The sequence below is a fragment of the Chelmon rostratus genome, chromosome 16 (assembly GCF_017976325.1).
Source record: "Chelmon rostratus isolate fCheRos1 chromosome 16, fCheRos1.pri, whole genome shotgun sequence".
Lineage (NCBI taxonomy): Eukaryota > Metazoa > Chordata > Actinopteri > Chaetodontiformes > Chaetodontidae > Chelmon > Chelmon rostratus.
In genome coordinates this window covers 2,395,427-2,422,295 of record NC_055673.1, presented here as the reverse complement: position 1 = coordinate 2,422,295, position 26,869 = coordinate 2,395,427, and the positions used below count along the sequence as shown (strand labels likewise).

At 43.6% G+C, this 26,869-nt stretch overlaps 2 protein-coding genes across 2 annotated transcripts in view; both read right to left on the bottom strand.

Moving 5' to 3' along the window:
• Positions 1–269: 269 nt before the first annotated feature.
• LOC121619350 (secretagogin-like) lies at positions 270–4,604 on the bottom strand. Its single transcript, XM_041954998.1, has 11 exons — positions 4,467–4,604; positions 3,663–3,733; positions 3,416–3,511; positions 2,897–2,986; positions 2,403–2,459; positions 2,081–2,158; positions 1,942–1,997; positions 1,772–1,817; positions 1,587–1,646; positions 1,230–1,298; positions 270–588 (listed from the first exon to the last, which is right to left on the bottom strand). Exons 1-11 carry the CDS (start codon positions 4,534–4,536, stop codon positions 463–465), a joined length of 819 nt encoding a protein of 272 aa, XP_041810932.1. The 5' UTR covers positions 4,537–4,604; the 3' UTR covers positions 270–462.
• Positions 4,605–4,739: 135 nt separating this feature from the next.
• LOC121619349 (F-actin-uncapping protein LRRC16A) overlaps positions 4,740–26,869 on the bottom strand; it is a 33,166-nt gene continuing 11,036 nt past the window's right edge. Inside the window, exons 4-38 of the mRNA XM_041954997.1 lie at positions 21,153–21,212; positions 20,615–20,736; positions 19,951–20,048; positions 19,793–19,863; positions 19,340–19,413; positions 19,002–19,077; positions 18,790–18,878; positions 18,412–18,506; positions 17,879–17,965; positions 17,683–17,786; positions 17,500–17,577; positions 17,309–17,385; positions 17,069–17,173; positions 16,757–16,826; positions 16,537–16,618; positions 16,347–16,446; positions 16,152–16,206; positions 15,758–15,930; positions 15,281–15,349; positions 15,054–15,147; positions 14,793–14,891; positions 14,582–14,710; positions 14,354–14,476; positions 14,051–14,226; positions 12,900–12,987; positions 12,639–12,806; positions 12,451–12,517; positions 11,294–11,550; positions 10,673–10,788; positions 9,913–10,393; positions 9,309–9,351; positions 8,836–9,036; positions 8,544–8,681; positions 7,267–7,422; positions 4,740–6,689 (exon numbers count right to left, since the gene is read on the bottom strand). Coding sequence (XP_041810931.1) covers positions 6,577–6,689; positions 7,267–7,422; positions 8,544–8,681; positions 8,836–9,036; positions 9,309–9,351; positions 9,913–10,393; positions 10,673–10,788; positions 11,294–11,550; positions 12,451–12,517; positions 12,639–12,806; positions 12,900–12,987; positions 14,051–14,226; positions 14,354–14,476; positions 14,582–14,710; positions 14,793–14,891; positions 15,054–15,147; positions 15,281–15,349; positions 15,758–15,930; positions 16,152–16,206; positions 16,347–16,446; positions 16,537–16,618; positions 16,757–16,826; positions 17,069–17,173; positions 17,309–17,385; positions 17,500–17,577; positions 17,683–17,786; positions 17,879–17,965; positions 18,412–18,506; positions 18,790–18,878; positions 19,002–19,077; positions 19,340–19,413; positions 19,793–19,863; positions 19,951–20,048; positions 20,615–20,736; positions 21,153–21,212 — 4,134 coding nt within the window. The 3' untranslated portion in view covers positions 4,740–6,576. The remainder of the gene's footprint in view (positions 6,690–7,266; positions 7,423–8,543; positions 8,682–8,835; positions 9,037–9,308; positions 9,352–9,912; positions 10,394–10,672; positions 10,789–11,293; positions 11,551–12,450; positions 12,518–12,638; positions 12,807–12,899; positions 12,988–14,050; positions 14,227–14,353; positions 14,477–14,581; positions 14,711–14,792; positions 14,892–15,053; positions 15,148–15,280; positions 15,350–15,757; positions 15,931–16,151; positions 16,207–16,346; positions 16,447–16,536; positions 16,619–16,756; positions 16,827–17,068; positions 17,174–17,308; positions 17,386–17,499; positions 17,578–17,682; positions 17,787–17,878; positions 17,966–18,411; positions 18,507–18,789; positions 18,879–19,001; positions 19,078–19,339; positions 19,414–19,792; positions 19,864–19,950; positions 20,049–20,614; positions 20,737–21,152; positions 21,213–26,869) is intronic.

Here is a 26,869-nt window from a genome sequence, read left to right as displayed (position 1 = left end):
TGATTAACGTGGTTCCTCGTCCACATTATGAATATATAAGCTGACAAAGATTAAATTCAGTTTATTAACCATCGCTCATGTCACTGGTTTCACAATAACATCACACAAACACGGTTTCGTGCATTAAAACGTTACAAAGAAGCAGCGCGCAGTCATTAAAACACCAAACAGAATTTTTAAATCTCATCATTGTCCACATTTAACACACTTTATTTTGACCTCTGCTGGGAATTAAAATGCAGGAAAATATACACAATTATGCAAATGCACTGCGCTCATGCTAACAAGCATAAAATATGTGGATACATCAATTAGTCAACACCAAACTGGAAGCTAGAAATGAGTGCGGGAGAAGGAATACGTGGGAGGAACGAGTAAAAGAGGAACGTTAAAGTTTAAAAAGAGAAAGAAAAGAGGCGTTTGAATGAGGAGGAAGAGGAGGAGTGATGTTGTGAGGGTCCGTTAGCTGAGCTTGAGGCCGAGGCAGAGAGCCAGCTCGTTCTTCTGGATCTTTCCGTCTCCGTTGATGTCGCAGTGACCCATCAGGGCTTTTCTGAACTTGTCCAGGTCTGCGCCACTGATGCTGGGCTGGAGGAGGTCGGTGGGGGTTTGGAGGCGTTAACAGAGAGGTCAGAGGTCAGACACTGATGGGCAGGGACTGCTTCTGCTTCATGCTGCAGTTTGTATAACCATGGTAACATGAATAAAACTAAATAAAAGCCGGCAGTGTGGTCTGTGCAAATCAATAAAAGCCTGTTTTTAAAATAAAATGGAAACAAAGCTGTTTTTATTTTATTATCATGATCAAGTCTGATTCTACATTCATATTTAATCTGTTTCCATTCTGTAAATCACTCATTTGCTGCATGTGATTTCATTCTTGTGAAACACTTTGAGCTGCAATCCCTAAAAATTATTATTATTATTTGTATATATACAGTGAATTTCAGTTCATACAGATTAAATAAGACCCAGCTTGAGTTTTGGAGGCGTTTGGACTCTGGACAGAGGCAGGCTAGCTGTTTCCATCTGCAGTCAGTGCTGATGCTAAGATATGCTAATCTGGCTGTACCTTCATATTTACTGTACAGACATGAAATCAATGAAAGCAACTCAGCTTTTTTAATGTTGCTGTGTTCAGGAAAAGATTATCCATCATTATCACAGCTGGCTGACATCAGATCAGTCAAATATTGGCTCAGTGTATCAGGAGTATTCATGATCTTTACCTTCACCAGCTCCATCATGTCCTTTACAAATCCATCCACTTCAGGGCCCTCCAACGCACCTGTTTTACTCTACAGACACACACACGCACACACGTATGTTTATCTGGGTTTTCTGGGTCACATGAGCAGATCAACAGTGTTCACTTCCTGTTCAGATTGTGTATTAGAGACAAAAATCACCATTAAGCACACAAGCTCATACAAAAGAGCAAAAGAGTCAGATGACATCACTGTCCGTCACAGTCAGCGTGCAGCACTAACACATATTCAGGTGCTGTCTAACACCTGATGACCTGAAGACTAGGACCCCCCCCCCCGCTCGCTCTGACTGGACAGCGAACAAGAAGAAAAACTCACAACGTCATAGTGAGCAAAGATCTTCTCAAAGTCTCTCCTCCTGTCCTCTTGACTGCAGGCCTGACACCAAACACAGCAGGAAAAATCAAATATTAACATCCGAAAGCTTAACGACGCACTTTGAGGTGAAAGGGAAGGGCCGAATTTTTCTTATTTTTAATTTCAAATGCAAAGTGAAAACTTACGTCCATCTTAAACTTCAGCAGGAAGTTCTCTTTCAGGGCCAAGATTCTGAGAACGACACAATTTAAGAGTCTCTTAAAATGTTTTGAATGTAAAAAGATGTCAAACGGATTCAAATTGTATCTGATCTATTTTTTTCTCCTCTTGGTCACATGACACAGATCACCAGTACCTGGCCAGGTCATTCAAGTCCAGTCTGCCGTCCTTATTTCTGTCAAACACCTTCATCTGCGTGGGGAAACAAGTCAGAATGGAATTAACGGTTAATGACGAGGCCGATGTGAAGAGGACGACCCTCCGCTGCCTGTTACCATGGTGTCCGTGTACTCCTCCAGTTTGTCAGGGGTGATGGACTTCCTGTGCTGGAGGAAGAGGTCCTGAAGGAAGCCCTGCAGGGACAAAAAAGACACACAACCTTTTGATTTGTTTTCTACTCTTCACAGGTAGAAAGTCTCTGTCTGTCTTCTCCTTTTCTTTCTTTTAAAGATTTATTTTATGTCGATTCTGTAGCTTAATTATTGTGTTAAGAACTTAAAACCAAGCACAGCCTTTTTAAATAATTCAGATGTGACGTTAAACTGATGTGTCGACTGCTAAAGGAAGATGAATGCAAACAGTCAACCCAGCAGTTACCTTGAGCTCGATCGCTGAGATGTAGCCGCTGCTGTCGGTGTCGTAGTTCCTCCAGATCTGCACCAACAAACAGAAGAAAGTGGCTGAAAGCACAATAAACGTGAAGTGAAGTGAAGTTTGGTTGCGATGTTCATTGTCACTGCCTTCAATGCAGAAATGATGAAAACTAACGATGTTTCTACTTTTCTCTCGTCCTGAAGGTGCTGCTGCCGGACAGACCAGTTCCTGCACAGAACCCACGTCCATCACATCGTATTTCTTTTGCACAAGTGGAGGTTTTGAAGCTTGAGAGATCAAGTCAGCATCTGTTTGGCTTTACAGTGAAACTAAGGGCAGGCCTGTAATAAATTAGCACGTTGGTGGTCATAATGTAACGAGAGGTAAGTGCTGTTGGCTAACATCACGTCCTCTGTAGCTTTAACTCTTTTAATATTCCCTGGCTGTCCACTGTCCTTCATTCACCTCTGCACGGTTTGTTGACCTTTGACCCTCACCCTCATGAACTCCACGCTGTTGTCCAATGGCGTCTCTCTGCGAAACAGAAGCAGGAAGTTCTCCTCCTCAGGCAGCATCACGGTGGCCAGCTGGAAAAAGAGAATTAGATCAGAATCAGAATTGGCTTTATCTGCCGAGTACGTGTGCACATACAAGGGATCAGCTCAAATAGACAAATATTAAATAGGCAATAAATAATATATACACAGAAATTTACAGTGTGCAATGTAAATTGAATTTATTTTATATGATGCATCTCTTTTAATGTCTGTCTTTAACTTAGCGAAGCTGTTTAAAGGACAAACCTGCAAAAGTCAGTATTTTCTTTTAGGAAATATTAAATGTACAACTAAGCTTTTCCTGCTTCAGGCTGTAAAATGAACATAATCTGCAGGAGTGACGGCCACACAGCAACTGAAGCGTCGCCTCAGTATCATGTCAAGACTCTCTGACCTCACAGAGGTCACAGGTCACCGTACTGACGTGAAAATATCTCTAAAAGCCAGAAATATTGGTACCTCTCGTATCTGCAGACGTCCGTCAGCTGTGGAGTCATGAGCAGACATGAGTCTGTCTCTCAGTCGTCTGATTTTGTCCTCGGTTATCTCGTCCCTCTGAAAACAACATGGATTCAGCTCTCACTTACAGGCCAATATGTGTACATTCAGACACTTTGTGGCGCCCCCTGGTGGTGGTGTTAAATGGCTGAAAGATTCACTGACCCCTGAGAAGATATTAGACTTCTAATCAGTTTTATCTCTTTACCTTCATCCCACATTTTCCCAGCATGTGTTGAAAGAAGGCGTCCAGCTCCTTTCCCTCGATGAACCCGTTATCTAAAAACCAAGCAGGCGTGATTCCAGCAGCTTGTCAGAACATCATGCAGGTGAAGTTCTTGCATTGTGTTTCATAACAGAACATAAACTAATGATCTAAAAGTAAAATTTCATCATTTTACAACAGTTTGAATGAAGCTGCTGTGGCTGGAAGCTTTCTGACTGATTATCTCTGATACTGGCAGGAGTGGGACATTTTTTTTTTACTTAAAAGTGTGTAGAAATAAATTAAATTTACTTATAATACAGACCTTAGATTAAATATGAATTTTAGGGTCTGGTGGTGTAAAAAGCAACTTGATCCCACCTCCTCACATACAGTCCAGCACAAACCAGGTTCAGGATCTTGCTCGAGGACAGCCTGAGCTGCAGCCTCACCTCTAGTTCACGTGTTATATTCACTGCTTTAAACTTCTTTAAACACCAGCTCAGGTTTGGCTGTACGACTTTAAAGTGATTTTTTTATTGTTTTTTTTTTTTTTTTTTACAACATCTGGATGCATTAACAGAGGAAACGTGATGTGTCACAGACGGCTGAAGATGAAACAGAAGTACTGAACTGTGTGTTACTGCATAAATCCTGCATGTATTTACTATTAAGAGCTATTAAACCGTCCATTAAATGTGCTCTATGAACCCAGAGTTTCCAGTTCAGTCTCAGGTTTTACATTTGAGACACATTTACAGGCACAACAAATCATTTACTCAGTTTATATATTAAAAATCTTCTCACCATCTACATCAAAATGTTGCCAGATCTGTAAGAAAGCTGCAGCGTCCAGGCTGTCCAAGGCGCTGTCCATGGTGCTGAAGACCAGTCCAGAGGTCAAGCTGGTGACGGCTGAACAAAGGAGAGAAGCGTCTTCCAGATGTGTGCGGGAGGGTCTCAGAGAGAGACTGAAACGTTACCTTCAGGCGTCTCCAGAAGTCAGCGAAATGAGACCGAAGGCGGATTCAGCAGCTTGTGTATGAAGGAGGGGAGAGAGAGTGAAGGAGAGAGAGAGTCTGAACCATAAAACAGGATTTATTGGTATAAACATACAAATACAGAAACATCACATTTCCAGGCGCGTGGGTCCACTGGCACATGAACAATAAAACACTCTTTAACTTACGTTTTAAAAAGCTGATTCTTAAAAAGAAATGACAAAAATACTTCCCTGTGAAATGAAAACCACCACCGTGCATCTTAAATGGAAAATAATGCAGATTCAACAGCACGTTTCATATTTTCTGCTCATTATACAATATTTTACTGATATAAACCCCATTTATTTTATAAACACAAGCGTAAACTCAGGAATGTTAGTACATATGTACACATTTACATAACACATCAGTAAGTGAACAGGATTCGGTATGTTAGGAGCCGTGTGCTGAGGATACAGCAGCAGAGTCGACAGCTGAGCCACATGATCAATACCAATCACATGTTTTTATAATAACTGATCATCTCACAGGGACATTCTGACCTGTGACAGCAGAGGATACAGGTGTTCATCTGTCCGGATGTCTTCTGCTTGACTGCAGGTTTCAGCGTTTGGCAGAAAACATTTCATTGGTCGAGTTAAAGGTCAGTGGGTGGAGCCACAGGGGAAACGCCCTCTTTCTGTTTCCACCCACTGAGGTTTCTGCTGCGTTCAGGGACACGGCAGATGTGGAAAGACTGCAATGTTTTCCACTCGCATTGAAAGCGCATCGACACAACAGCATCACATCCATTCAGAGGACAGAAGGACGGACGTTTGCGGACGTGAGGCGTCTCTGTTATCGGCCAACTTTGAAATATGAGACCTTTCAGAAATGTTTCCTGTCGTCGGTGGATTTAGATGTTGACATGAACAAGTTATTTACAGTCAGAGACAGTGAACCTCATTCGCTCTAATGTGACGTAAACACGACATTAACTCAACCAAGAACTTTTATTCTGCTGCTTCGACTCTACGACATAAAAATATACCGCAGTTATATTTCTATTGTTGAGTCCTTGAATCTGATTCTATTAAAACAAGTGAAAAGGGGACAAACACCCTCATTCTAATTCCAATGATTCCAACGAACTTTGCAGAATTAACTGAGAGAGATTCCTCATCATCAATCTGTCTTGAGATGGAATAAAACCTTCAGCAGCTCTTAACTAATCAGTTTAGCATCAAAAATAGTTTCAGTTTGAGTCTTTATGTCACTTTGAGCTTTAGACATATGAAACAGATCTATTCCAGATATATTTGAAGTGGCAGCAGCAGCGAGAGCGTCGCCTCTTTGGTTTTGGACACTTTCCTCTGTCTTTGCAGGACATTTGTTACGAGCTGCTCTGAGTTTTGGTTTAGTCTGATTTCAAGTTTCAGTGTTTGCAGGATTAAAAACGTGTTCATTTTTAGACTCTTATCGGTCGATGACCTGCTGCTGCAGGTCCCTGACTTACCGGCTACAGGACAGAAATACAGTAAAAGCAAACGGCTTCAGTCTGGACCTCTCAGACAGTCAGACTCCTCAGTGCTTTGGACTAACTAAGCTTATCGGCACAACGACTGATTGTCTCTGCACCAGATAAGCCCATCTGGTCGGCTCTTTATGGTCCTATTAGAGCTGTTGACAGAGACGGTAATGGAGCCGGTTGGCGTCCATTTGACAGCTGGGACTGATCCGAGGTCAGGACACTCCACTGATAACAGCAGGACACGTGGGAAATACTCTGGCGTGTCCCCTCACCAGGACATGTAAAGAAGAAGAAGATAAATCGTGGTCCGCTGTTTCTGCTTCACTGGGTGTGTGGTTGACCTCCTTCCAGGTCCTCTGGTGTCGAGGACGGTCGAGCAGAGACTGTTGACATCTCGTCGGTATCAGACTGAAGGAGCGTCGGCGGACTCGTCCTCCGATTTGTTGTCAGACTGGAGATCAGCGATCTCCTCCTCAGCTGGACTGAGATCTGAATCTGCCAGAGACGGAGGACTCACTGAGGAGACAGAAAGAAAACGCAGATGAAGAAAGAGAAACAGGCGGACTGAAGCAGGAAGAGATGGTTTCCTGTCTGACTGGAAATTAAAGCAAGACCATCAAAGCAAGAAGATCCTGAAGAACTAAATGAAAATAATACTGGACTAATAAACCACAAACACTGAAAACGAAAACTAAGACCCTGAAACTATGAAAACTACAGTTTGATCTAGAAGCTGAAAAAAAAATGACACAACAATGGGGACTAAAGGTGGTTAAACTGAGTGTAACTCTAAAGAACACATTTAAAGCCTTAGACTAGGCAAACTCTGAGAAGCTGGCACTGAAACGTTTAAAAAGCTACAGCTGCACTCTCTTTCAGTGTGTGGTGATTTTTGCCTTTTTATCAGACACATAAAGCTCTGAAACAGCGCTCAAAGCATTTCACGCTCTGATAAACATACAGGAGGCTGAACATGAGTGCGATCTTCCAGTCAGAGCTCTGAGGGTGCAATTAATCCAGCCGACAATTAACTCTGACAAGAAACCTGCAGAAGTCTGACTGCTGCTCAGGCTGTAACATGTGACTACCGCACCGTAGGCGGGGAGCGACTTGGCTCGCTCTCGGTCGTCCTCCCTCGCAGCGGCAGGACTGGCTGAACTCTTCAGAGACGACCACTGCCGTCCGCCGGCGCCGGGTTCGACCGCAGCGCCGGGTGGCTCGAACGCATCGCCGTCTGCTGGAAACTCAACTGCAGGAGAAGAAGAAACGAACGATACATTTACTCCCCCAGAAATATTAAACCCACAGCTTTGTCTCCACTGACTCGTTCATCAAGGAGCTGAGATTAACTCAGAACAGGAACAACTGCAGCTGACCCGGTTTCCCTCAGGGATCAATCACTGTTAACAGCTTGTAAACTGAAAGGCACTTTGTCACAGTCTGACAGCCTGAAGTTTGTCATGAAAGCTTCGTAAAAGGCTTCTTAAAATGAGTAAATGACCTTTTCCTCTTGTCTCTGTGGTTTTAAAAACAACAATCTTAAAAGACAACTCGCCTTTTTCATTATACAACAGTTCCTGTAAGCTTCAATTACATAAACAAGTTGTCACCTGTTAAACTGAGTGTTATATTTTCTGCCACGCTCACACGTGCTGAGTCATGCAAACTTCATCATTAAGAAAAAACAAGTATGAGATAAAACTGCAGAAATCACGGCTGTGTTACTTGTTTGTATATAAAACTACAGAAAACAGAGTACACATGTGCTAATTTTTCTCTCTGGGGTCAGAAACACCTCGACAGAGGGATTTCTATCAATGCTCCAAGACTCCTTTTCTTGTGCTTTTGATCCCATTTACACCTCATATTAAAATGCCACCTGTATCTGGACACGTTAGCGGGAAAGGACAAACACATTGACGCAAGGTGTAAACACGTCTGACAGAATGTGATCGGATCTGTACGACCACACCTGGAGGAAGTCCGACTCAGATCTGAGGTCAGTGTTAACACAATCGGCACAACGTGTGGACATCTGTACAGGTTTGATACAGATATCCGTTATTAGCTAACTTAAAATATAGGTTCAAATTACTGTTTCTCATTTTCGCTTCCCTCGTCTGTAAAGATGTCACTGCAGCTGAAATTAACAGGATCAGACCTGAGTTTGAAACTTCTGGCAGAAATTATGTTTTTTTAGACAAAGACTTTACCTCCAACAAATCCTTCAAGTACTGGTTTTAGCTAAAAGCGACTTCATTGGGTTCTTTCAATTATCAAAATGTTCTTTATTCTTAATTAAATTCAGTCATTATCAAACTCCTGGTACTACTAACAGCTTGTCGACTGAGGTCAGGCAGAGATACCAACCGTCCTGTGGAGACAGGGGTCCTGCAGGGTTGCTGCTGGTGCTCTCTCTCTCCTGCTCTGATGGCGCCCTCTTCAGGCGAGGGGCAGGAAGTGGTCCTTTGGCAGATGAGTTTCCAGCAGGAGCCTCAGCAGAGTCGTCTGAGAAACAGACATCAATAAAACAATGAATTGATTTTCTGTCTAAACACACACAGACAGGCTTGTGGTGATGAATGAATATATTCTGATTTGATAAAAGCTGCTCGTATCTGTCTGACAGTGATTGTCCCCGTCTGTCCCGGTCACTGCCTACCAATGACGAAGGTGCTGCTCGGCCTGGGGCTGCTTGGACTGGCGGGACTGAGAGGCCCAGAGGTGCGGGGCCCCAGCGGGGGTTTGGTGGCCTGGGGTGGGGGCGGTTTGGGATTGACGCTGGGTGGTTTTGAGCGGGGAGCCGGCTCTGGTCTGGACTCATCGGCGTCTGCTGGGACGACGGGATGGACGTCCGACTTGGCTACAGGAACAAAAACATTGAGGAAGCGTCATGACGACAGGCTCCATCATCACGTCTTATTTTGGAAGAGCTACTGCTCACTTACTAATTACACAACTGAGGGGTAATTACTGTGGGCTGTGAACTAATTACTGTCAAATGTCACAGACAAATCTCACATTGTCAAGACAAATGGAGTCAGTTTTCAAGATAAATCTGACGAAACTACAACATTTGACCTGATGAGTTATCCAACACAGATTCAAAGGTAACACAGTATTAAAGAAACTCACCTCTGTCGCCGTCCACCTTGTCCAGCATGGACGGGGACTCAGACTGTAACAGATAGAGAGTTTTTATTATAATAAAGTGTCTTCAGTTACCATCAGCTGATACTTTACTAACCATGTTTCTCACTATCTTCTTTTAAAAGGTTTTGTGTTGTGTTGTCCATAGGACAATGATATGGAGTAAAAAGTACAATATTTGTGGAAATACACTCTAAAATAGTAGTTTTACATCAGTACGGTTCAACGTGGCCAATCAAAGCACAGAGCCACCATTTGACGTCCAGTATACAACTTTAATTGGATTTATTTCCTGTCAATGTCTGTGTCACAAAGTCACATTAAATCTGTTTTACTATATGAAATATAAATGTTGATCTAAACGTTTCAGCCATTGTCCACACTCGGGTTTTAGCTGCTGCCATGGGAACCGACACTATCAGGAAAATCAGCGACTAGCCAGGTTACAAAGGCACTTTTTCCTATTATTAAAAAGATGCTTGTTTAGGGCGTGTACAGACATTTGAAACACCTGGGGCTGAGCCACGCTCCAATTTTGCGATCATAAATGTTATGTGATCATAAATGCTGATGTATGTGCTCCACCCACCTTCCTCACAGCCATTCTCTCCTGTCTGGCCTTCATCTCAGCCAGCAGGTCCATGCCCATCACAGGAACACCGATGTGGCGGGGAATGAGGGGGTTCTCCTTCTTCTCCATGTTCTCCTCTTCCTTCTCATCCTCGGCAGGCTCAGCAGTGGGTGGAGGAGCCTCCACCTCAGAATCTGTGTGATCCAAGGATTGAGCCTTGTGGAGCTCCTGATGGGGCTCTGCCACAGGGGCGGGGTTTTTAATGGACGGAGTGGGGCTTGTCTGCGTTGTTTCTTCAGTCACTGGACTAACAGAGGAAGATGGTGAAGCAGTGGTGGAGGAGGCAGGGTTTGGTGGAGTGATGGAGGCGGCTCCGTGGCTTTTCTCTGAGCGTGACGTCCGGGATTTGATAAGGTTAAAGAAACCACTCTTCCTGGAATCACGTTTCTTATCTGCTGGTTCCTGCGTGCTGGAGGACGGACCTCTCGCAGTGGGAAGTCTAGAGAAGATTAAAATCATGACAGAATCAGAAAACACTGTACTTTTATTCAACCTTACAAGACAAGCAAACCTCAAAGATCTCCTCTTAGAAAGAAAGCATCCGATTTCTGTTTTATGCTGATGACACTGTACTTCACTTTTAATCAATCTGATGATCTATCATGGCTGATAAATGGCATTGGAGGACGTGTAGATGAATACTGAAAAGACTGTTGAACTGTGTTTTTGTTGTATGTAAACATCTTTAAAAAAGTTTCAGTTAAAGCATGACTCTCACTTGAAGCTGAGTTTAATGACTCTTTTGGAGAAGAAGTCCTCCAGACCCTCGTCCAGCTTTCCCATGATGCTGTTCTGCTCTGCCTCTTGTGGTGCCAAGCTGCGGGTGGTGTCTCGCTGAAAGACCGATGGCAGGAACAAAACAGAGATCAGAAGCAGAGACACGATGACTTTTTCAGTATTTAGTGAGCAATCTTATCGGAGGAGTTATAACGACCTCAACAGCCGAATAAGTTGCAACACCTTTATCATTTGTCTCTTGATCCATTACCCATCAATACCAAGGTCAAGACCACCAGTGCTGATACAGATGATACAATGGAATCACAAAACAAAGACTTTTATAATAAAATCAAACATTAAGGTCAACCATGAAAAGCACAGCAACACAACCTAATTATTGATACTATCGATACTGTTTTTTCAGACTAAATTAAACAATAAATACTCTTCTTTTAGCTAAGCCATGACTATTTATGTCTGCAAAGTCACATAATTTTGTTTGTTTGTATTTTGCTAATACACTTAGATTAGATGATGAATGTGAGTAAATAAATGGTAAATCTGTGTTAAACATTGACATCACTGGGAATTTGGGGATTTCCCGCTGATGGAGACCTACAGGCGGTCGGCTGGGTTTGGTCCTCTTCTTGGGTTTTGGCCGGAATTTGGTGCGATGCTCCAAAGTCTTGTGCTCCACGGGCGGCAGCTCGCCCAGACAGACAGACTTCACACCCAGTGGGGTCGGGGGAGGGGGGAGGTCTCCACAGTAGGCCGACGTTCCGTCCGATGGCTGCGGTGGAGGAGGAGGAAGCAGAGGTGGGTCCTCAACATGGATAGGAACCTCCTCCAGAGCCTTGTCCAGGTCAAACTCCATCTCTGCAGGGCCAACAGAAGGCAAAGCCACATGGGAAAGTTAACTGCTAATAATATTAGCACAGCCTGTTGAGGAAATCAAGACACATCAGAACAAAGAAAACCTCTTACTGGTCCAGGAAAGAACCTGAAACAAGGTTTATAAAGACTAATGTTCCTGAACCATGGTTATCTTGTCACTGCTGATTGGTGGTCAGTTCACAACTGAAGGCAAACTTATATAATATGAGCCTGTCAGAGAAAGACAACAGGAGAGAAAGGAAATGCAAACACAAGAAAGGTTTTACGAGACAGAGAGAATCTGCTTTAGTTCAAACTGTGAGGCACGAGGAATACAAGGTTCATCTCTGCAGCAGTTTGGTTTAGTCTCTGTCTGCATTTCTACATTAACTTCAGTGAACTAAAACAAACACGGAGCTGTGAGCAGTCAGTGATCAGTTGTTGGAATAGCTGCAAAACTTAATTTTAATTAAATCAGCTGTAAGTAACAACAAAAAATATTCCCAGTATTGACTGTGCCCTGACAATCTGATGTGACTGAATGCTAATAATCCTTAGGCAGACTTCAGTTGAACTGTTCTTTCTTCCTTCCTTTCACCAATATTATCAGGGCGTCTGTTGGGAATCAACATTTTAGTGAGCAACTCCTGTTAAACGTACAAACTGTAAATGCAAGACTTTATAATTATAACAAATAAACAGATTCTTTGTCAAACACTCATTAGACAGTCGGTTTATGGAGGTAGAACAACATTAACGATGAATTAACAATGATAAAGCAGAAAATGATAAATGACAGCAATGGTACACTTTCAGAACGACAAGGAAAACTGGACTGTGTCTATAGTTGATACATTACATATTTGACTCCTGAAGGAAATTAAAACACATAGTGTCACTCACCGAACGCCACGGAGACGGGGCGCAGCATCCGGACCAGAATACTCTTCCTCTTGGATTTAGCAGTCATCTAAAGAGGAAAAACAGGTTTTTAATCTCACTTTTTATCTGTCCCTCTGTCTGTTCTCCAGCACTATACACCGTTCTGCTGACTGGTGTTAAAGAGTTTGTGATGTTTTGTGTTTTCCAACCATGCAGGTGTCCATATCCTCCAGCCCATGTTTCTGGTCCCGGTCATGGCTTTGATTCTGCTCCTGGTTGTGGTTCTCTGGTTGCAGGACCACCTCGTCCAGAACCTCAGTTTCCATCTGAGGCTCCTGACGCAGCAGAGGCTGAGTCTTCCCGATCAGATGGTCGGCCTGGAGACGGAAAGAGGGAGGGGGGAGGGTTGAACGGACAGAAAAAAGACAGACAGACAGACAGACAGATAGACCGGCAGAGAGGATACTAACCAGAGTGTGCTGCGATCTGGACAGAGACTCCAGGATTTCATCCACGATGCGGTCAGACAGAAACGACGCCATGCTCAGCTTCACTTCACTGTTTCACACAGAAGAAACAAAACACAACACAGAACAGAAAATCACTTCCAGTTTCAAAAACTCCTTTTGACCTGCACGACAGGCTGCACATCTGTCTAAATAATGAGCCAAATGTTGAGAGTAACTCCCGGCCTTCATGCAGATCCACTGCAGAGAAAACCAGATCAAATGTCAGACCCAGGTCCTGCAGGACTCCTGCATGCTTAAACTGCGAGTTTGGTGCTTGTTTGATTAATAGAAAAACAAGGTCAACAAAACAGAAAATACAAATCAGAAAATGCATCAACAAAAAGTGTAGTTGGGGATTAAATGATTAGTGCAACACGTCAAAGTAAGTGACATGTATTATTATTATTATTAACAGAATATGCATTAGCCAGTCAGCCATCATTCAGAGCCAGATTTAGATCTTTAAAACACTCTATGAAAAACGACATGAAACAAACTGCAGGAGGGAAGTCAGCAAATATTTTTAAGATTTAACCACTTTTTCAGTTCTGTCAAACGCAGGTCAAGTTCAATTAATGACTCAGTTAAGTTTGTTTCATTACCGGGCTCCAGTTCCTTCAGACTTTCTGACTCAGGTCTGTTATTAAGTCTGTGGTGGATCTATTTCTTTAAGAGTTATCAGATTCTTCTCACAAACCCAACTTCTTAAAACCCGTAAAAGACCTCTGGTGTAAAACTACCGAGACCAAATACAAAAATCCATCAAAGCTGATTTTTCCACTTGGGTTAAGACCACCAGGGATGGTTTATGGGTGAGTTTTTGGGTTAAAGACCACTCCTCATCACCACTCTTTCCCACATTCAGTCTGTAGAAGGAGAATCAATCACAGAAGACCTGTTTGTTATGGAAGCACATGGCAGATATCTGGTGAAAACGCCTATTTATTGCCATGAAATCACACATTAGCTGCAGTAACACAGACAAACACTGGACTTGTTCTACTGGAAATCCCTGTCACGGACTTTCTGACGACCTCACAGCTCAATAACTTGATGAAGCTTAAGCTAAGCTAACCCAGGGAACACACACACACACACAGAGCAGATCGAACCTGATCTTGTTGATGATGTCGACCCCGGACTGCTCCAGCAGGGTGGCGGTGATGAAGCTGCGAGGCACGGTCATCCTCCCTGCTCCGGCCTTCAGCAGCTCTTGGCGAAGGCTGCTCTTCTTCATCACATGAGGACACAGACTCTCGGCAGCATCCACCATGGACACCAGCATTGTCTGGGAAGGACAAGTTAATACCTTGTAAACTTTGCACTCCAGTTTGAAAATCCCTTGTTTGAGATTACATCCAACAGGGTTCCTTCAGACAAAGACATGAATAAAGGTGAGAACAGCAGCTCAGCACCTGCAGCTGCTCGTCCATCACTCTGGCCACCTCGCCAGCCATCGACTCCAGCTTGTCCTGAATGGCTCCCACACACGCACCCCTGGACCCCCCACCCCTCAGGTGATACAGGTTGGGGAGCAGCTGGAGGGAAAGAGAAAGACAGATGTTTTTTCTGGCTGAACTGTTTTCGGCGGTTCAGACATGTCAGGCAGAAGGTGGAGGACGGAAGAAGGCGTGTCTACTTACTGTCTTGGAGTTCCTGGCATCTTTCATGAAGTTCTCTGCCACCTTCATGTCCTCCTGGACCAGGCTGGTCTCTGTGAACCTCAGAGAGTTCAGGTGGTCCTGCACCTTCACACACATCATGTCCACCATCTGGATCACAGAGGTCAGAGGTCAGTTAATGAACAGGAAGATCTTAATGTGTGTGTGTGTGTGTGTGCGCCTGTGTGCGTGCCTGTTGCGTGGTGGTGGTGACTATTCCCTGCTGCAGCCGGTACGCCTGCTCCTGGAGGTATTTACGAGTCTCATGGTTCCTCAGCAGGTACTGCTCCATCTGCATCAGAAAAACCACAAAACTCAAGTTGAAGTCTCAAAACTACTTCAGAAAACATTTTAACACTCTTAATAAAATACACTGGAGGCTTACAGAGTACTCACTACAGAGCTGCCAACAACTATACTGATGCATCAGTATCTAAAAAAACAAGACAAGAACCTTTAGTAAAGCGTCTTCTGTCTTCTCGGGGCTCGCCTTCAGTGCCTGAGCAGCATCCATGATGGGAACAGGCATGAAACGAATGGTGTAGTTCCTGATGGACAGAGAATTTATTCATTAATACTGGCACAAAGTCAGAGCAGGGCTTACATCGGGCAGAAACACTTTCTTTGGCTCTGCCTTTGTGAAATGAGTCACGTTACCTCCACGTTTTGCTTCATACTTACTTCTCCAAAGCAGCAGCGATGTCCTGCAGACCCTGAGGACTGATGTTGTTTCTGTCCCACACTACCGTCCTGCAGACACACACACACACACAAACCAAGGAGATGAAAAAAAAAAAACCTCAACAAACACACAAACCATTCGGACAAAACAAAGTTTGCTCCTCTTCCTCTTTTTAAAAAGGAAAATAAATCACCGCTGTTTAGATCATCGTTGACCTGCAAAGGGATCGGCTGTTCATGCTGAATTATTTTAGGCAGGATGTTACTTGTTGTCAGTTCACACCAACATGAACTTTTTGAACTTTCCACCTGAATATCAGTAGTTAATCACTTTATCCAGAGAGAGCTGGACTTCTTTTCTTTTCTCAGATCCGGACAGACACCACTGTTTTCTAACAGGAACCAGTAAAAGTCATCTGCACTGCTCGCAAACTTCGCGATCAAACTGGTGCAAGAGGATCTTGTTCTCTTGCTCACCTGAGTTTGGTGTTGATCTGCAGGGCTTTGGCCAGCATCTTGGCCCCCATGTCTCCCATGGCATTTCCACTGATGTCCAGTTTGGTCAGAGAGGAGTTGCTGCCCAGAGCGTTGAGGACTATGGAGAGATCGGCCTTCAGCTTGGAGTCAGCGAGGGACAGCGAGGTCAGCGGCTGCGGGGGAAAAGATTTTACAGGCAGGTGGTTTTAAAGTGTCAAATGAAGGCTTCGGTACAAAACAAAATCCTGATTGATGTATCAGCAGCAAACGGAGGAGGAAGACACGGCAGACACACAAAAAAGAGACTGAAAGAAAAAATCTGATCCGGTTACATGAGGCACTCGAAAAGAAAAAGACTTTGACATTTGGATGTAAAGTTTTCAGTTTCACGCACTGATTCCTCCTCTTGGATCATGTGAACCAGGTTGTCCAGGACTGGAGCCACATTCCTGGAGAAAAAAATCAAAATACAATTTAGAGACAAACCAGCATATTGAATATTCAATTCAAACTAAATGACTGCATCATCAAGACTCTTTCATTCATTATTATAATACAACACTTTGCTTGCAGTCAGTTTGTCACCCACTTGGACTTGATGTTATTGAAGTTTTTGCCGAGGGAAAGGTGTCTGATTGAGCGGTTCTTGGCCAGCCAGACCAGCAGGGTGGTCAGATCCATGTCCAGACCTGAGCAGAGCAGCACAGAAACATGAACTGGGCGTGAGTCAAAGTCGATAAAGCAGCACCATAAAAGCTCCAAATCCAAACTGTCCTCACCGTTGTCAGAAATGTCCAGACTGGAGATGTTGGGAATCTCAGCGACGCAACCCTCCAGAATCTGGGAGCCTCCTGAACGCAGCTGAGAGCACGAGAGGATCAGATGGTGATACAAGCACTGATCAGTGATTAGGATCTGTCAGTGTTTTCGGATGGTTCAACACATTTACTGCTTCCTTCATTTCTATCTTTCTCTGAAGTTAGGGTGTTGAAGTTCTACCTCACAGGAGCTGAGATCCAGAGACACGTCACTGAGGTTTGGGTTGCAGCCGAGTCCCAGCAGCAGTGCTCTGCAGAGAGAAAAGCCTGCGATCAGACTCAGTTTGAAAACAGCAGAATATCTGACTCCATTCATTCCATGATGTCTTCAACAAACTCCCGTCTTGCACCTCAGAGAATTTACTGAAGTTATGAGCTCTTGGTAGCGTGCTGCCTCTCTCTCTCTCAGAGGGGGTGTTCAACTCGACTGTGTGTGTGTGTGTGTGTGTGTGTGCCTCTGGGTAAAATCAGGCTTCGGTGGATATTTTCTTACTTCAGGGCCTCCAGCGGGAGTCTGGTTCCTGACAGACTCACGGAGCTCAGAGCCTGAGCGCAGCTGAAGAACTGCTTGAAGGACGAAGGGATTTCTTTACACTTCCTGTGTGAATGCGAGGAGAAACTTGTTAGAATCAACACTGTAGAGTGCAGTGATACATTCTGAACAAACAGCGACTACGGTGCATCTCAAACTGTTCGTTTGATGTACATGTACAGGATGTGTCTAACATCTGACCTGTGAGAGAAGACTGTTTTTGACATGTTGAGGACAGAAAGATGTTTCAAAGATCCTCTGAGCAGAGATGTACACACCTAAAAAAAACACAAAGCTGAACTTCAGCAACAGAAACTGAAATAAAATCAAAATCAGAAAGTGCAGACCACCTTTGTGGTGGATACAAACGTGGTATTATGAGCTGCTCTTACCTGCTCCAGCGAGCAGTCACTGTTGGACAGATCCAGAGTCTCCAGACAGTTTGAGTGACTCAGGAAGCTGTGCAGGTGCTGCGTAGAAAACAAACACTTTAGACATCTGCACAAACACACCGCTGCTGTAATTAAAAACCCCAAATCTCCAAAGGAACTGTGGGTTGTAGAGTTACTGCGTACCTGCAGGTCGTCACCTCTGAGCGAGTTTCCTGATAGGTCGAGGTGTGTGAGGGCAGAGGAGACGGCCGGGTTGGCACAGAGAGCCTGACAGAGGCTGTTCACGCCTGCAAAAAATGACAAACGCAGTATCTTGAAAAAATAATGCCGGACAATATTGCGGTGTTATCACATCGTTGTTTTTTTGCTGACTGTTCACCTTTAGGAGACATGGAGGTCCTGGAGAGGTTCAGGTGCTTTAGACCCATGGGCAGCTTGGCGAGTTGAGCACTCAGAGCAGAAACACCTGCACAAAGCAACACACATCCAGTCACTGAAGTCAGCGTGTTAGGCTTTACGTCACTGAATGGCTCCAACATGGCCAGCAGAGGGCGCAAGAGAGTGTATGTATGTGCGTGTGTCTCTCTGTGTGTGTGTGTGTGTGTGTGTATATATATATATATATATATATATATATAGAGAGAGAGAGAGAGAGAGAGACAGGTCAGAGTCCAAAATTTAGTAAAGTGGATGTGAATGAGAATGAAATATTTTAGATAATGAAACCTAACTAAAAAAAATACACTGACACACACACACTAATCTAATTATCAAAGAATAACTATTAACTATTTTTAGGGGCACATAGATAACCCATGGCAAAACTCTGCATAATAAAACGTGTGTGTGTGTGTGTGTGTGTGTGTTCGTGTGTGTGTGTGTGTGGGTGTGTGCGTGGGCACACGTTTTAACCTTTGTCCTCCAGTGAGTTGTTGCTCAAGTTGAGTGTGTGTAGCGTGGAGGCCGGGTTGTGTGACAGAGCGCCGGCCAGCTTCTGAGCAAAATCACTGAGGAGGAGGAGGAGGAGGAGGACGACGAGTAGTAGGAAAAGCAGTAGGAGAAGAAGAAGAAGAAGAAGAAGAAGAAGAAGAAGAAGAAGAAGAAGAAGAAGAAGAAGAAGAAGAAGAAGAAGAAGAAGAAGAAGAAGAAGAAGAAGAAGAAGAAGAAGAAGAAGAAGAAGAAGAGAGAAAAACAATTAAAATGTTACTCTGATCAGCTGACTGGAAGAATTCAAATAGTAAGATGAGTAAAACAGGACCAGGTCTTCGGTTCTAGGATTTGACCTCTGACCTTCTCAGTCCAGCGTTGTCCAGCACCAGCTCCTCCAGCCGGCTGGATCGAGCCACCACTCTGAGGATCTGGTCGCACACATCTGTCGACTGGCAGAAACATACACAAGCCTTTAGGTCACAGAGGCAAAAGCACACTTACATGAATATATATTGTGTTGGCAGTGAGTTTTGTTGAGCTAGCTGGAGGTCAGTTGTTTATATCGATGTTACCAGTTTGTAGTCTTTAGCGGAGAGTTTAGTGAACCACTGGTTGTGCTCTAGAGCCGCGATGATCGCCACCAGATCCCTGCAGGGCGAAGAAAAGCAACACAAAAACATTACAGATGCAGCTGTCACACATTATATTCCATAGAGTCAGAATAAACTTCATGTATGTTAGTAAGTGATGTCCATAATAAAAAAAAATTAAATAAATCAGAATAAAATGTTTTCTTAACTTGTTCAAACTAAATCACACATATTCAAAAGACCAGAGAGTAAAATGCTCACAAACGTGAAGTCACACGAACTACACGTGATGAAGGAGAGGTGCTGAGCCGTGCTCGTACCTGTTCTCCAGGTGGATGAAGTCCTGCAGGTTGAGCTCTCTGGTGTCCTGGGTCAGATAGATGGTGTCCACATCCTGGAGGAGGTGAAGATCACACAGGTGAGGTGATGGTGTGTTCAGGTACAACGCAAAGTTCAACTCAGCAGCAGCAGAAAAGCAAAGACGACAGAAATTCAAACGAGGGTAAACAGGTGCAGCTTGAAAAGAAGATGAGGTCGTTAAAGGAGCAGAAGAAAAAACAAGAAGCAGAGGAGGACACAATGAAGAAAACAGACGCCCAAACAATAAAACCAATATTAAACTGAAGAAAAAGAAGAAGTAGAAGAATAAGCACCTAGACGAGTCAGAAACAGAAAAAAAAAGGAAACAGAACAAAGTCTATAAAGACAACAGAAAATAGAAATAAGAGAAAAAAGCGAAAGCCGAAAAGATGATTTCTGTGTGCAGCACTGACCCATTGGACCTCCTCTCTGTACGGCAGACCCAGGTAATCACACACACACCAGTACTGATGAGAAAAACCGCCTGCAACAAGTCGAGACATTCAGCACTTCCACGCGGACGCTTTAACCACTTGACAGGATGTATTTTCACACTTTGAGACTGTCTTACCGCAGGGTCCCAGATCAGCCGAGCCCTGCTCGTCCCAGATGGCCTGGAGGGCCGCCGTCCTCTCTGCAGGCTTCAGACTCAGCTTCCTCATCACCTTTCTTCCTTACAGAGAGAGGGAGAGAGAGAGGGGTGAAGAAGAAAGGAGAAACATTAACGTCTAGCATCCATGTACATCATATCTTCAAAGACAGGAAGAAAAACAGAACAACAACGTTGGAATTGAATGAAAATACAACGACAACAACAGCGACGATGAGAGGAAAGAAGCAGGGAACCAGCGTGCAGGAAGGCCACTAGTCACTATTTCACTGGAGCTAGCAAACCACAACTTACCTTAACCATTTTCATGATCAATCAACACACCGATTATTGTTTTGATCAATCGATTAGTCTATAAAATGTGAGATAATTAGTTAATTTTTCTCATTTTTTCATCATCAATTAAGCCATTGTTGCACTTTCATTTTATCTTGATAGACTAACTAGCAGACACTTATCTACTAATTTATCTTTAAGGTCACAGGTGATTTGCAGCGTTTAAAGTCCACCTCGGCTCTTAATAACCATATAAAGCCCAGCTTGGACGTTCCTTTCTGTCCCACGCTCTGACAGGCCCTGAAGTACTCCTCGCCTCCTCTTACTCCAGCTCTTGCGTGGTACCTACACAGGTGAGCCGGCGGGGCAGATCCGGTGCAGACAGCTGCCAATGTGAGCGATCACCTCGTCCACTTCCTCCACCGAGCCCAGCCGGAGGCTCCACGGGCCGCGCTCATACTCCAACACCAACTGCAGGGGGCGCCACACACGAAGGAACAAGAAATGGATGACTCAAAGTGTGGCTGAGGTGATAAATGCATCCATGCTGCCATTATGATCTGCTCTCCAAGAAACAGACTGAGCAGGTGAACAAAACTGAAACCAGGTATTCCAAATGACACAGAGTTCACAAACAGAGGTTCAGGTGTATTGACTGGGAGGATTCACATGAGCACATTTTGTTCATGTGTATCAAGAAGAAACGACGCCCACACGCTTGTGTACAGATTTAACCAATTAATCAGTCTGAAGTGTGGGCGGTGGTGAAAGACATCGGTACTCTTGTTACCTGTGTGCAGCTTTGAAGCAGCCGTCCAGGTGTTGTCAGGTGTGTTTGTATGTCATAAATGTGATGCACAATGCTTTTTGTTTGTGTGTGTGTGTACCTGAGTGGGCTTGTTGCTGCTGATTCCCTGTATATCCAAGTAGCTGAAGGAGTGTTCAACCTAAAATAAGCAAGAGGAGACGCATTATGAAATGCAACAGTAAACACATGAAGTTAATCTTATATTTCAACATCGTACAGAGGCAACATGTTGAGGTTTGGAAGAACACACAAACAGCCTGTTGGCTTTTCATGTTATTCTGCTTTAACAAATCACAAAAGGAAAGTTATGTGTCCCAAAGGAGAACTCTGTTTTCCACAATGTGAACACTAAAACTGGTGAATTTTCCTCTTCCTGAGAACTGAAGGATTTTCCCAGGAAATGTTTACCAGACACAGAGTGGATGTAAAATCTATGATTTCAGGTAACGTACGTTGTCTTCATTTAATGTGCAGCTTGTGTTCTATAAAAACAACATAGGCAGACTTTTTTTCCCACAAAGGACACAAATAGAGACAGAGAAAGAGAGATAGAGCTTCTGAGACATCATTTCTGGTTCACTTTTGGGATTCACACCTTCATTTCACCAATAAAAGAAGGAGAAAAGAAAAATTGGAGAGAGCAATAGAAGAATGAAATGTGATATAGAAAGACAGTATTTGAGCCGACAGCTGTATTTCAGAACGACGACTGAATTTAACAGATGGGGGCTAAAGGTCTGAGCCAGCCGTGACTGCTTTGCTCACAGGTGATTGGCAACAATATCTAGTATGTACATCCAAATGTATGTGGAAACACAAACGTTTGTGCACTTTTGGTCTGAGGCTGTTGGTCACAGTAGTTCTGGTGCAGAGAAATCTTATTGCTACAGCATGTTCTTCCTTTCATCACAGCTGTTTGTCTCTTTCCTGTTTTCCTAGTTTGGTGTAGAGGAACTTCACTGGTCTGCACAGAGTCCTGATCTCAAACCCATCCAGCGCCTTCGGGATGAACTGGAACTGGACTGTGAGCCAGACCTGATCACCAAACATCAGTGCTGGACCTCAGTAATGCTCCTGTCTGAATGGGAGCAAAATCCCTGCAGCGGGTTCAACACCTGGTGGACAGACTGGAACCGGAGCAGTGGAGGCTGTTAGAGGAGCACAGGAACGCTCATGGTTTTGGAATGAGGTGTTCAACGAGCACATAGGGCTGGAATGTTCAGGTGTCCTCACACTTTTGGCCATGTTGTGCATCGAGCAGACCTGCAGTATGTAACGTTTGCTGAACAGCAGCCACTGTGGCCAGAACTGGCAATTATGGGATAAAGGTAAATGCTAAAATGCTGTGCAACACTAGCATGAGTAACGAGGTCAGCAAAGTGAAGAATCCAGCAACATGCTAACAGTAGCCATCATGAGCTACGGGTCATACCAGACCAAGCAAGGCTGTGGCAACAAAACACCTGTGTAGACTGAGATAAACAAGCGTTTCCTTGCCTGTACTGTAAGAGGAGGAGTCTTTCTTAAGTCTCGCTCATCAAGCTCCAACTTGTTTTGCAGCTTAAGACAGCTGATTGTGTCACAATGACCTGCATTTAAATGAGTGGACTTTCAATATATTTTACCAATAATGAGAGATCTCTCCAATGCTCCTCCATGGCTGACAAAGGTTCTGAGCACAGCTGTGATGTACATACACTTTCTTTTTTATTACATGAATCAGAAACAGATATATTGATATGAAGCTGAGCGTTCTTACTTTAACAACTTTAAGAACAAACCTTGGGGAAAGGAAAAAAATGGCTGCAACAAGAGGAATGTAAAAACACGAGCTACAAATAGTCTGCAGAGCAAATGTCTGGAGCAGAGTCACAACCTCACACACATTTCCCTTCGAATCCAGAGAGACAGACAGTAAAAATAAAAGTGGATTCTTAACTCGCAGCCAAAAGAGCAAGTGAAAGGGAGGAAAGAAGGAAAAAAAAACAAAGAGAGAGACAGGACGGGGGAGTTATTAAAGAGAAAGTGAAAGATGGAAGAGAGGGAATGAATAAAATATTACGTGATAAAATTAAAAGTGAAAGAAGAGATAGAAAAGGCAGAAAGAGACTGGGAGAAAGAGGAGAGAGGGGAGGGGGAGGAGATATAAATCTGGATATTTATCTGCTGTATCTGCCAGAAAGAGAGAGAATGAGACACAGGAAGTTACGAAAGAGAGGAAAACGATAAGAAAATGTAGTGAGAAAATGACAGTGACAGAGGAAGAGAATGAAACAGAGCGAGAGAGGAAGAGAAAGAACGAGGGGCATCAAGAAAGAGTGCCCCCTCCCTTCCTTTCTCCTTGCCAGCTGTTAAATTCCTCCATTGTCTTTTTTTCTCCCTCTGCCGGGACAGTACACACTGAGGAACAAACCACCCTCTGTTTGAGTCTCACACACACACACACACACACACACACACACACACACACACACACACACTTAGACAAACCACTGGCCCACTGTGGAACAACAGATCAGGGGTCAGCTGGCAGAGAGTTCAGCAGATTTTACTCAGAGGATGTTTAAGTTTCATGTATGAGATTTGAGATTTATGTACGAGTTTACTTCATTACACCATCAATATTTCAATCTCTGCTCTTCCCACTCTCACTCTGCTGCCAAAAAAATTGTTAATTATCTTGAATTGACTCAGAAAAGTTCACGCTGCAACTGATTATTTTTATTATTGTTATTTTCTTAATGGGATATCTGAAGTCCACCTTGTTTAAACCCCTCCCTTCATAACATGCTGTGTAAATGATGCCTGTGTTAGACGTGAAATATTCCGGCTCTACACGCCGTTGTCCCCCCTCTCTCTCTCGCTCCTCTCCCGAATCAGTGAACTCAGAGTTTATTTCAACCAAACCACAGTTGGTGATGATTCTTGGATCATCAAGACAAACCAAGAAGGTTTTGCTGAGTTATAATTGGCTCCTGAGTTTGAATGAAGCGTGTTTTACGATGATAAAATCAGTGTTTCTGTGAATGGAGTCTGGTGGTTTGGCAGGAACGATAGAACAGCTGGTTCTGGTTAAAATAAAAGGATCCTACTCTTTAACAAAAAGGTATCTCTGCAGGGATCCTTTCCACAATGTTTTCAGACACTTGATATCACAATCTGAGTCTGTCAGTGACTTTTAGTGGACGAACACTGACGGTGCACAAACACCTGGAGGGATTAAACTGCCGGCTGCAGCGCTCTCCTTCAATACTGAAAAAACTTAAAAATTGTGGCCTCCATTACAAAATGGAAAATAGGGTCCACAATCACATAATATGTGCACAAAATTTCTCTCGTTTGTCTGGGACATTGCAGTCTTCCACAACAGGTGGACCAACACCACCTGGAAACTGCACACGTCACTTTGATTGAATGAAACAGGGTCGAGCTGAATATGTACAGGTACGCAGATCTTTTATAGTTGAATGGTTTGAATGAATCAAAGTATAATTTGTGCTAAAGCTAACAATGCAAACGTGTCGTTCTCAACTGTGGTAGAGTCCTGCTTCCAACTACGAACCAATCAGAACGACATCTAACTCGCGGAGGCCACAAGGGTTCTTTCTCCAGCAAGGATGGTTGGACCTTTACTATTATCATCTGACACTCCAGCAGGAGGCGGGTTTGGATCTCAGACATGGCTGTCCAACGCCCAGGGTTGATTTCAGTATGAACAAACTCCACAGCCCGGTTCCACTCTGCATCACGCTTTCCCACTTATTTATATGTTGTCTGGTCTGATTCACACACTCATTAGTAAGACGCCAAAAAATCCTGGAGGGTTACCAGAGACTCTGAGACAGAGGAAAGAGCGTCAGTATTTTTAGAGCTGTGTTTAAACATGGGTTCAACTACTCTTTTAATAACACAGGACTCTGATGACCCATAATTTCCACAGCAGTTTATGGAGCTTAAAACTAGGAAGTTCACGAGTTCAGGTTTCAGTTTAGATGTGAAAAGGATGCTACGTTAGCTAGCGTTTGTGTTTAGCTTTGCTCTTCTATGAATTAAAAATGTAGAGACCCTTCTAGAGTTGGGTTATGGTCTTGAAAAAGAGGCCAAAAGTTACTAACTATGCCCTGAAAGTGGTTTAATTTCAACTGTCACATGGTCACTATTTCTATCAAGACACTCCTTACTCTTTATAGCTTTAAGAAAATATTTGGTCACTACTTTTTTAGTCTTTCGAGCATGTTTTTCTCTCTGTCTGTCGCCCTGCAGGTTGAACTTTCCTTCCTCCCTCTGTTTTTCTTTCCCACAGGCTGTGTTCTCACAGCTGCATTGTGGGTAAAACTATCAGATGTCTCCATATGGTGGGACATGTTCAAATCTGGGAAAAGAGACACAGAGAGAGAAAGCCGGGGGGAGAGAGACACTAAAATATCAAGTCAAATAAAAACAGAACTGGGGAGAAGAAGTCGAGGATTAATACAGACGCAGCACTAATGTGGCTTTCGAAAGTGCAATATGAGGAAAAAAGCACGTTTCCTAAAAAGCATTGTGAGAAGTTCAAATGTGTGCAACATAAAGGAGGTCAAAAGGCTCAACATGCTCAGATAAATATCTGATTTAAAGCAGACGTCTGCTGCTTTTGCATATTTTTTATTGTCAACAAATGCCAACAAAAATTATCTGTGTACCCAAAGTCTGACACCGGTCCTTCCTTTGGGCCACAGAGCTCCTTTATTGTCCGTGAGCCACACTGTTGCACTGTCTTTACGCTCTCTGCAGGAACCAATGGGCTTCCAGTTGTGTGACCTGGATTCACACTCTTCGGGTCGTCCAAAGGTATCAAGAGACTGATTGACACATTGTTGGTTTTGGTCCAGTGTGGGTTTTGTTCACAATGAGAAAAGTACAGAATAACACCAACCCTTTAAATTAAGAGCCAAATGATACGAATAGGCAGGATCCTGATGATTGAACATGAAAGCCAGTCAGTTAAGGTAACAACATTTCAGATTGTGTGATTATAGAGGCAAGCTTTATGCTTTGATAGTATCAGTCAACGAGTACAGAAGACACTTGATTCTTTTACTAAATCTTTGGTTCTCAAAGTACAGCATCATTCATTATATCACTGACTAATTATAATTAATCTTTAATGACTTAAAGATGAAGTATTTTCTAACAGCTAAGAGTTTATAGCCATGCTAGTGGCTCTGTACGACTGCACTCAGGCACCGTGGTGCTTTGAGCGAAGTGCTAATGCTGCATGCTAAAATGCTACCGATGACAGCTGGCATGACGTTTACCAGGCTCGCTATCTTGATTCAGTGTGTTGCCATGCTAACATTTGCTGTGTCTTCAGTTTTGCAGCTACCTGGATATAAACCAAAGTACTAGACAGACTGAAACTTTGACCCGATGATGACGCTAGGTGGAAAGGCACAGGGTAACCAGAGTGACTGCCATTCATTCTGAGGGGAAGATGAATTTCTTTATCAAACTTCATGGCAATCCATCCAATAGTTAGAAGAAAAGTTAGTAGATCACCAAAGTGAACCAAGTTCAGTGCAGATCCATCCGGCAGACGTTGAGATATTTCACAGGAAACATGAACACTTTGACCTGCTGATGGTGCTACAGGAAAACTCAGGGGACCACCAAAGTCATCACCCTCTAGACACCATGAATGACCACTTTCATGACAATACATCCAATAATTGTCAAAATATTTTAAACGGTGGACTGACTGATCTTCCCTAGAGCCATGCCGCAACACGTCAGTCACCTGATTCTACCTGTGTGTGT

Coding starts and splice junctions, on each gene's coding strand:
- LOC121619350 (XM_041954998.1), bottom strand. CDS start 4,536: ATGGACAGCGCCTTGGACAGCCTGGACGCTGCAGCTTTCTTACAGATC. Junction 1,998..2,080: donor AGGAGTACACGGACACCATG/GTAACAGGCAGC, acceptor TTCCCCACGCAG/ATGAAGGTGTTTGACAGAAA. Junction 1,299..1,586: donor TCTTTGCTCACTATGACGTT/GTGAGTTTTTCT, acceptor GTGTGTCTGTAG/AGTAAAACAGGTGCGTTGGA.